Genomic DNA, 10,690 nt, shown 5'->3' with positions numbered 1-10,690 from the left:
AAACAAATGACATAAACCATGGTAGATAATCATGGAATCTAGAGTTATAACCTATTCTGATGGAGGGTGTTCTACTTGCCAATAGTAGAACTTAGACACATCCCATGTAGGCAAATAGTTAAGGAATATGAAAGGTTTCTTTGTACTCTAGCCTCATGCCTAACAAGAGCTACTCCCTTTACCATACTTACTTGGTGCTAGCCTTTGTTCTCATAGGGTATTTCAATAAACGATTATATGAATAGGTTCCATATGTAATTAAAAACCCAATCACATTGCACCTTACCAAATAAGTTCCCTAGGGTTGCCTTTCAATGGTCAAGAGGATATATTAATGATTTTCCTAAGGATGATTTCATACTGTTCTAGACAAACAATGCCTATGTCAACCATTCACACAAGAAGGATACCATTACGCCTTTCCACTTCAAGGATATCATAACCTTAGAACTTGGTTGAAGGCTCCATATAGAAGACCCTCTTAGCGTCATTCAAGGTAACATGTCATTCATACATAGAAGACTAACAAGATCTAGAATTTTAATTCAAGAAGTCATATTCTCATTATATATGTATCAAGTAAGGGACACAAGTCTACTAAAACAACGCACAACATTCTTCACATATAACCTATCATTTTTTGAAGCACATAAGATCTACTAAGCATACTTACTAGTCATCCTAAAAATTTCTATAATATCATCATTATAACCATCATAAGAATTACATAGTCAATAAGGAAGAATTGTGCATCAACTTGAAGACTACACTCATAAAGTCATAGTCAAAATCTAATATGATCACCTAACGACATCAATAGTAGATCACATACTTTCACTTAATAACAAGTAGATAGGTATAATATTACTTCACATAATCAACCACACATATTATCACAATATATCAACTAAATTGCTGACAAGACCATGATCATCATAATACATAAAGTAACGCCAACGAGGACACATCATTTACAAGTAAACACATAGCACCGCCACCATAAGTGCACAATACCATTCACAATATATTAAATACATAATTAACATAAAATAAAGAGAATTAGGGTAGAATACCACCAATCCATTCTCACCAATTCAATCCATAGCTAAATCATTCAATATAATACCAAAAGCACCCATGGCTATGAACATCAATTCTGTACAAAAATCACAATACTAAATGAATCTAGGTAAATTAAATATAGATTTATAAATATAATAAAACCCATATATCAATTCAATATAATTCTACACCATTAATAGCCCAATGAAAACTACACTAGAATTCATAAGCATTAAGACGATATCAATTTAACCATAAAGTAGTCAAAACTAGGGTTCATGAATTACATGGTTCATAGAATTTTTTAGTTAAAATCATATAATTAACAAAAATTCAATGAATATTAAATGATTGAAAACCTTTAATTCAACAATTGATTGATAAATTACAAGATTGAACAATTCATCTTTTTCATCATTTTTGAAATCATTGAAATTGACTCCATGAATGGAAGAAAATCCAAGGATGAAGAGTCATACCTTAATTGTGATGAAAATCCCACTAAATTGATGGATAAAACTTGGAAAAACCAATTCTCTTCCTTAGAGCTTCAAAGCTTCATCAATGGAGGTTTTTTGAGAGAAACAACGGAGAGATTTTGTTTTGCACTTGAGGGTTATGATTTGAATGGTGAATTAGCATTGAAAAAGGTTCTGTAACTGCATATAATTAGTCCCCAAAATACCCAAAAGACCCATGAACTTATAGGACCCTTTAACAAATTAAAACTCAACTTAATTTTCCTGAATTATCGCTGGAAAACAAGTTCGCAACGCGGAGCTGCTCCCACATCATTTTCATAAATAAAATACAAAACTAGTGGAGTCCACCATGTATCCTCAATGGGAAGAAAAAAAATTTCTCTTGGTGGACCAAGTCCGCGATGCGGACTGGATCCCACTAATTGCAAAATGTTGCTGCCTTGAGCATCTTGCTAGCCCAAGGCTTGGGTACTCCTCTAAGACCCTTTCGATCATCCTCGGTGAGTTTTGCCCAGACGTTTCCACCTAAATTACACTCATATTCATGTTAGGAACCTCTCACATAAATTTTACTTCAAAAAAAAACATATAAAACTTGATGTAACACACTAAAACACACGAGGTCGTTTCAAGGCAAACCTTTTGAACGTCATGGACGTTTGACCTCCAAACTTCATGAAACTTGACACACTGCCTATATACACTATTTTAAATCATATAAGGACCTCATAAGCTCATATCACATATATATAAGCACCTAAAAATACATGAGTAATATAGGTTACTAGTCGTCGAACGTCTTACTCGTCCCTTGACGTTTGACATACAATTCACATAAATCTATTGACACTCCCTCATTACAAAATTATAAAAACTTTAGGACATTAGAACCTCATTAAAAACATGTTAGGATCTAGTTTAACCTAAGTCCTTTTTGAGGTATTATGATCTCCCCAACTTGGAGAACATTCGTCCTAGAATGACCCTTGCCACTCTCCGAAAATTTCCAACAATAGATATTTGACTAAAAACTTCTAACCATACCACATAACACATTATACAATACAAACATATATAAGAAACATCAATTTCTCAACAAGAAGTTAGAAATCAATATATGACTCATCATGCCATAAGATTCACATCCTTCATTCAAAATAGCAAAAACTCCTTTTACATTCACTATCATGCTCATATACATTAGTATTATACACATTATAAAAATTTTCAACCAAATAATGAATTATGCAATTTTGCATAAAAACTTATTATGAGCTAAATTCCCTGGCAGTGACCATACTTCAAAATTCTTAAAATTCAACATTTAGGCAATTGATAATGGAAAGATACTAATATGCAATATAAAACCATATAAACATATTTTACACCATAATCATAACTTTATTAAACGCACAATGCAAGGAATCAATGAAATTCAATTCCGACAAGACTCCTAAACACAATGCAACATATAACATTCTCCTATGACATTCTACTCTCAAGCTTGAATAGAATAGGAGAGATGAGACAACAATCAAAAATCTACTAATCACCATACTCTTTCACTTAGAAGGAACTTCTAACACTAAAGAATGGAACTATAACTTACCATCATCATCATCCTCATACGGCTTTGATCCTCTTGCCCGGAGTGCATAAAAACGATTCTTCTTAGGAGCAGCATTACCTGGAACACTTGGAGTAACTTTCTTACCCTCTCTTCCTCTAGAAGCAACAGTATTACAATCCCTCATATTATGTCCATCCTTACCACAAATAAAAAAATTATCGGTACCAATTAGGCATTCCCCATAGTGCCTCTTTCCACAAGTGTCACAAGTAGTCTTACCATTTTGAGAACTATTTACTTTCTCAAGTTTGACCTTTCGAGCATTAGGTCCATCTTGAGATTGTGCCCTCTTCTTGAACCTAGGTTTGTGTTCCAGACTTGGTCCACTCCTCCTCAAATTTCTAGTGATCCTCTTAAGTTTGGATTCCTCTATGGATTGAGCATATACCATAAGCCAAGATAGAGTCATATCACTATGGAGCATGTCCATACGGCACTCTTCTTCCAAAAGGTTGGCAACACTAGTCCCAAACCTACTCATCTCATCCCTAGGGTTAGACACAAAGGATGGAGCATACCTAGACAACCTAGTGAATTTCAAGGAATATTCCTCAACACAAATATTGTCTTGCTTGACATTAATAAACTCCTCAACCTTCACCTCCCTCCTCTCATGGGGAAATTACTTTCCTTAGAAAGTTTTCCTAAACTCTTCCAACTCTATAAGACCCGACTCAACCGGCCAATTATATTTCCATTGAGTATACCACACTTGATCAACCTCCCTTAATTAGTAGGAAGGTAACTCCGCCTTCTCCCTAAACTCACCCCCATGGCACTCAACACCTGGTATACACCATCTAGAAACTCTTCGGGATATTCTCCCACCTTAGAGGCAAGAAATATAATAGGATTTATCCTCACAAAATCACTCAATCTAGAGGTCATGGTGATCTTCATAACGTTCACTCTAGGTTCAATACCCCTATTCACATGGGTAGTCAAGGATCGTTCTAATGTATGTAAAGCCTCTCTAATCTCCCCATTAGTCATTTCCCGAGGAACCACCGGAACCTCATTACCTTGACCTCCAATAGAGACTTGAACACCTTGAGCACCTTGCTCAACTTGGTCAACTTGCTCAAGAACTTCCTCATCCACCCTTCTTTCTTCCAAGCATCTAGAGGCCATCCTTCTAGTATTCATCTCCTTTAAACACAATAGAATAAATTAGGAATAAACACTTAAAATATCAACTCTATAGGCATGACACAAGATTGATGAAGAAAGTGAAACTCTATAGTCCAATAGCCTCGCGCCCACAGATGTGTCGCGACTCACACCGATGGTCAAGACTCTACTAGACCTGGCTTTATGATACTTTTGGATTCCTAAGAACACTTTCATATTATATGCTATGATACCAAGTTTTTCTGACCCGCATGTATACCCTAGAAGTTAAAATATTCTTAAAAGGTGGAAGAGCGTACTTGACCTCTCAGAGGTCTTGTACACACCCTTTGACATCATTCATTGCATACATGTACGAAAAGTAGTGCGGAATTAAAACTTTTCACAAGAAATTTCTTAAATTATATTTCATATAAAAATCATAGAAACTCTAAGTCCCAATATATGTCAATCTTAGACTCAAGAATACTTGGAACACGAGCCATACAATACGAATATATCAATCTAATATCTATTACATTACTTTGAAATAAAAGACATCTGAAGATGATTATGCGCTCGAGTCAAGTGAGTACATACTTCAACTTTGCTTGAATGATAACTAGATTCCTAGCGTTCCTTCAAGATCCTTCTCACCTTCCACCAACACCTTTAGATATAACAAAATGTATGGAATCAATAAAAACACTTCTACTATGCATAAAATCATGAAAATGGACATTTATTAGAAATATGCTCTTTTTCAACTAAACATCATAGTATAAGCATACGAAAGTTGTTTAACACCTTCGAAACACATAATCTAACACATAAGCATTTAAACAAATTTTATGAAATGATACACGGAACTATCAAATATTACTGTGAAATGCTTAAACCACACAGTGACCCAATTAGCATGTAATTCCCTCACTAAAAATTATACTAAGACTCACTTAAGTAAGACAAAGAGATATCACACATAAACCCTCTCTAGGCACACCGAAATATTCATTAAGACCACCTATAATGAGATATACACACTTACAATACACCAAACACATAAACATGAGATCCTCCTACCAAAGGTTATTCTAAATTTCACTTGAGTGAGTTGTGAATCGATCGTCCATACAATCCCTTCAAACACACATAAGAGATACTTTAGACTACCTAAGATAGAATCAATCTTACCTTATACAATAAAATATACATAATATAACATTGTAAACCCCAAACGTTATCAAAAGACATAATTATGTAAATGAAAAACACAATGTCCATGCTTGACCTCTCCAAGATTACAAAAATAATTCTTAAGACTACCCAAATTTGGATCATGTCTTCTTAATCAACCAACTTTCCTAACTAGAGTCATTCTTAAGACTTATCTAGGTAAGATATAAAGTAACCATTCTTATTCCCCCTTCACACCTTAACTAGACAACTACTCTAGGTAAGTACTTATAAATTTAACATACTTTCTAACTTAAATGATTAGTTCAATAGTTCATTTAAGAGACATTCATCACATAAGGACATTCAAGTAATGGTCTTTAAGAAGACCTACAGATTCACTCACTAACATCTTCAAAGCCTAATTGTGCAATTACTAGATAGCGTCCCATACCACCACCTAAACATCTTAGAACTTCTCCAACACTATAGGGTATCCCATATAATGAGAATAGTCAATAACCGACATAGACCATGGTAGCTAAGCATGGAATCTAGAGTTGTAATGTAACGACCTGTTTAGTCATTTTGAGCAGCATATTTTATTTCTGGGAAAATTGTCTTGATCGATGGATCCCACGACAGACCGTCGAGGGGGTCTCGTTCCAAAATACTTAGAATTCTGAAATTTGGGTACTGAGAACGACTCTCTGAACTTCGCGATGAAATGGCAGGACGGACCGTCACAGGCATGACGGGCCGTCACAGACCCTTCAAGGAATTGAGTCTCTGAACTTTGTGACGGAAGCAGCAGGACGGACCGTCGCAGGCACGACGGGCCGTCACAGTCTGTGTAACCTTGCCTGGGTTGGATTTCTGTTAAATGTTTTAAGGGGCGTTTTGGGCTATTCCTGCTTATAATTATAAAGTTAGTGGTTTAATGTTAATAATTTAATTTCTTGGGCGTTAAAGGAGATAACCTTGGAATAATTAGTGGCTTATTTTTATCATCTTTTATACTTAATTATATACTAATTAGGGTAAAAGAAAAAGGGTTTTGAATAAGAAAAATAGAAAGAACAGAGAGAGACAAGGGAGAAACAATCGATCGAGAGAGAGAGGAATGAAGAGGACAACAGAGCATTAGGGAATTAGCTTGTTTGATCGCAATTCTTTGGTGGAGGTAGGTTATGGTTTATGCTATTCGTAGTAAACTCTTAATAGTGAATGATATGTATTGGGTAGTGTTGTAAACCCTTCTATATGCTTAATTGTGTGCTTGCATGAATGTGATTATATAATTGTGATAAAGTAAGCATAATGAAGCTATTGAATCTAAATCTTGAAAAACCCTAATCTACTTTGTTAATTATGATACCTTGGTATAAAATAAGGCTTGATGAACGAAAGTAGTGAGATTAGGGGATCGGGTGCCACGTTCCGGTACCAGGATAGTATATGAGGATCGGAGTGTCACGTTCCGACACCAAGATAGTATACGGATCGGGTGCCACATTCCGGTACCAGGATAGTATATGAGGATTGGAGTGTCACGTTCTGACACTAGGATAGTATATGGATCGGGTGCCACGTTCAGGTACCAGGATAGTATATGAGTATCGGAGTGTCACGTTCCGACACCAGGATAGTATATGGATCGGGTGCCACATTCCGGTACCAAGAAAGTATATGAAGATCGGAGTGTCACGTTCCGACACCAGGATAGAATATGGATCGGGTGCCACATTTCGGTACCAGGATAGTATGATGAGGATCGTAGTGTCACGTTCCGACACGAGGATAGTATTAGTGGATCGGAGTGTCACGTTTCGGCACCAGGATTAGTAAAGAGAATGAATCTTGAAATATGTTAATATACTGAATTTAATGAACCTATTTCCCAAATGAGTATGATGGGGAGGCGTGAGTCCTCATTGATATGTTTGGTGTTGTGACCAAGGGTTATGGTAATTGTAAATGCAGCATGTTGAGTATTGTAGTTGATTTTATGATATTATCTGATATATACTGTTTTCTATTTTGAGTTGGCCGATGATATCTACTCAGTACCTATGTTTTGTACTGACCCCTACTTGTATGTTTTTCTCTTGTTATTTGTGGAGTGCAGCAAACGTGCCGTCGTTTTCAACTCAACCGCAACTCTAGCCAGTCTTCATTACACTGGATTTCAGTGTGAGCTAACGCTTCTAGCTTGGACTGGATCTTCTTCTTCATGTCTTGATGCCTTGAAGTTCCGGCATGGACTAGCTTTTATTTATTCTAGCTTTCTAGATACTCTTAGAATTAGTAATTTGAGGATATATGTTCTTGTGATGATGACTTCCAGATTTTGGGAATAATAATTATTGAGTTTTTAGAAGTTATTTAACTGATTTTTATTAATGAGTTTAAGTATTCCGCATTATATTCTCTTTATTATGGTTGAAATGTTTGAGTTTAGATTGGTTGGTTCGCTCACATACGAGGGTAAGTGTGGGTGCCACTCGCGGCCCGCTTCGGGTCGTGACAAACTTGGTATCAGAGCATTAGGTTCGTTGGTCTCATCACACAATAACGAGTCTAGTAGAGTCTTCAGGAACGGTAGGGGGACGCCTTTACTTTTCTTTGAGAGGCTATAAGACTTTAGGAAAACTCCATTCTTTCTTTCTTTCGTGCTATTACTTGGGTCCAATTGGTATCTAGGTGATACAAATTGGTATCTGACCATCTTCACTCTATATCGCAGATGGTTAGAGCTAGAGCAACAACCACGCCAACACCAGCACCGGTAGGACAGGGTGCATCTGAGCCAGCCACTGGGGCTGTAGCTCGAAGGGGAGCAATGACAAGGGGTCATGGTAGAGGTCGTGGGAGGACGTCCTCTAGAGGAAGAGGATAAGCAAATAGCCCATCTGGTACTAGGGCGGTGACTCCTCCACCGACTGAGGAAGTAGTAAGAGAGGGGGAGGAAGGGGTGAATGAGCAAGTACAGAATGAGGAATTACCACCCGAACCTACCCCAGAGATGATTAATCAGGTTCTTGCTTATTTTATCGTGTTATCTGTTCAGGTCTAGACCCCTCCTGTGTTTTTTACACCAGCACCTCAGGTTCCGGATGTACGACAGGCCGCTGCTGAGGCTCCCCGCATGGATGCCTCAATGGAAATAAGGACATTTCCTCGTTTGACTACATGGCCTATAATGACAAGCGATCACCATGAACTTTTCAGTAAGTTCTTGAAATTGAAACCTCCAGTCTTCAAAGGTGCTGAATCTCAGGATGCCTACAATTTTCTGGTTGATTGCCATGAGTTACTACATAAAATGGGCATAGTGGAACGATTTGGCGTTGAGTTCGTAACCTATCAGTTTCAGGGAAATGCCAAAATATGGTGGCGGTCACATGTGGAGTGTCAACCCACACAGGCACCACCTATGACTTGGGCATCATTCTCTAGCTTATTTATGGAGAAGTATATCCCCCGGACCTTGAGGGATAGGAGGAGAGATGAGTTCTTGAGCCTAGAGCAAGGCAAGATGTCGGTGAGTGTGTATGAGGCTAAGTTCCGTGCATTATCCAGGTATGCCACCCATCTTTGCTTCAGTCCACAAGAGCGGATTCGTCATTTTGTGAAGGGATTGAGGTCATATTTGCAGATTTCAGCCTTACAGGTAGCGGCTACAGCGAAATCCTTTCAGGAAGTGGTAGACTTCATGATAGAGGTAGAGGGACTGAAGCCAGATGACATTACCATGGCATCGACATCTAAAAGGTTTCATAAGGGAGGTGAGTTTAATGGTTCTTACTCCAGAGGGCGGGGTTCAGGAGGTTACCCAGCCCGACCTATTCAGTCTTCACTGCAGACTGTAGTTGGGGGTCCACCGCAGACGGGTCAACACTTCTCTGAGTTTGGAGGTTATCCCCAGACTTCGTCATTCTCACAGAGAACTATGCTTGAATCTAGAGAGTGTTATGGATGTGGGGAGACTGGACACATTAAGAGGTATTGTCCAAAACAGAGTTACAAACTTCAAATAGTCAGAGGTAGAGGTGGTCATGGAATAGGTCGTCATTCTGGAGGGCGTGTTGGCCGAGGTAATAGTGGTCACCAAAACGGCCGGGGTGACGGACAAATGGGAACTACTGCAGCGCAACCTGGTAGAGGCAACGGGCAGACAGGTGATAGGGCCCATTGTTATGCTTTCCCTGGGAGATCTGAAGCGGAGACATCTGATGTTGTCATCACAGGTAATCTTTTGGTTTGTGATTGCATGGCTTCTACATTATTTGACCCTGGATCCACATTTTCATATGTATCTTCCTCATTTGCTACTGGTCTTAAATTAAATTATGAATTGCTTGACATGCCTATTCGTGTTTCTACTCCGGTGGGTGAGTCTGTGATAGTTGAGAAGGTGTATAGGTCTTGTCCTGTGACTTTTATGGAGAGCAATACTCATGTAGACTTGGTTATCTTAGAAATGGTTGATTTCAATGTAATTCTGGGTATGACTTGGCTTTCTCCAAATTTTGCAATCTTAGATTGTAATGCTAAAATTGTAACGTTGGCCAAGCCTTGGAAAGATCCGTTAGTGTGGGAGGGTGACTACACTTCCACTCCAGTTCGTATCATCTCCTTTCTTCCTGCTAAGAGAATGGTTAGGAAGGGTTTTTTAGCTTTCTTGGCACATCTCAGGGATGATACTACCCAAGTACCTTCAATTGAGACGGTTTCAATTGTCCGTGAGTTTCTGGATGTGTTTCCGGCAGACCTTCCTGGTATGCCACCGGATAGGGATATTGATTTCTGTATTGATCTGGAGCCGGGCACTCGCCCCATTTCCATACCCCCTTATAGGATGGCTCCCGCTGAGTTAAGAGAGTTAAAGGCCCAACTTCAAGAGTTGCTAAGCAAAGGCTTTATTAGACCAAGTGCATCCCCTTAGGTTGCTCCTGTTTTGTTTGTAAAGAAGAAGGATGGAAGTTTTCGGATGTGCATTGACTACAGACAACTGAATAAGGTAACTGTTAAGAACAAGTATCCTCTTCCTCGCATCGATGATTTGTTCGATTAGTTACAAGGTGCTTGTATCTTCTCAAAAATTGATTTAAGATCTGGTTATAATCAATTGAAAATATGGGCAATGGATGTGCACAAGACTGCTTTTCGGACCAGGTATGGGCATTATGAGTTCTTAGTAATGTCTTTTGGGCTTACGAATGCCTCT

At 38.3% G+C, this 10,690-nt stretch overlaps 1 protein-coding gene across 1 annotated transcript; it reads right to left on the bottom strand.

The window, feature by feature from the left end:
- Window positions 1-1,962: 1,962 nt before the first annotated feature.
- On the bottom strand, window positions 1,963-3,655 carry LOC138347575 (uncharacterized). The gene is made up of 2 exons (XM_069295872.1): window positions 3,154-3,655; window positions 1,963-2,069 (listed from the first exon to the last, which is right to left on the bottom strand). Exons 1-2 carry the CDS (start codon window positions 3,653-3,655, stop codon window positions 1,963-1,965), a joined length of 609 nt encoding a protein of 202 aa, XP_069151973.1.
- Between the last annotated feature and the right edge of the window lie 7,035 nt (window positions 3,656-10,690).

Source organism: Solanum lycopersicum, chromosome 3 (assembly GCF_036512215.1).
Source record: "Solanum lycopersicum chromosome 3, SLM_r2.1".
Classification (NCBI taxonomy): Eukaryota; Viridiplantae; Streptophyta; class Magnoliopsida; order Solanales; family Solanaceae; genus Solanum; species Solanum lycopersicum.
Note: the sequence above shows the minus strand (reverse complement) of the source record. Positions and strands in the feature narration are given on the sequence as shown.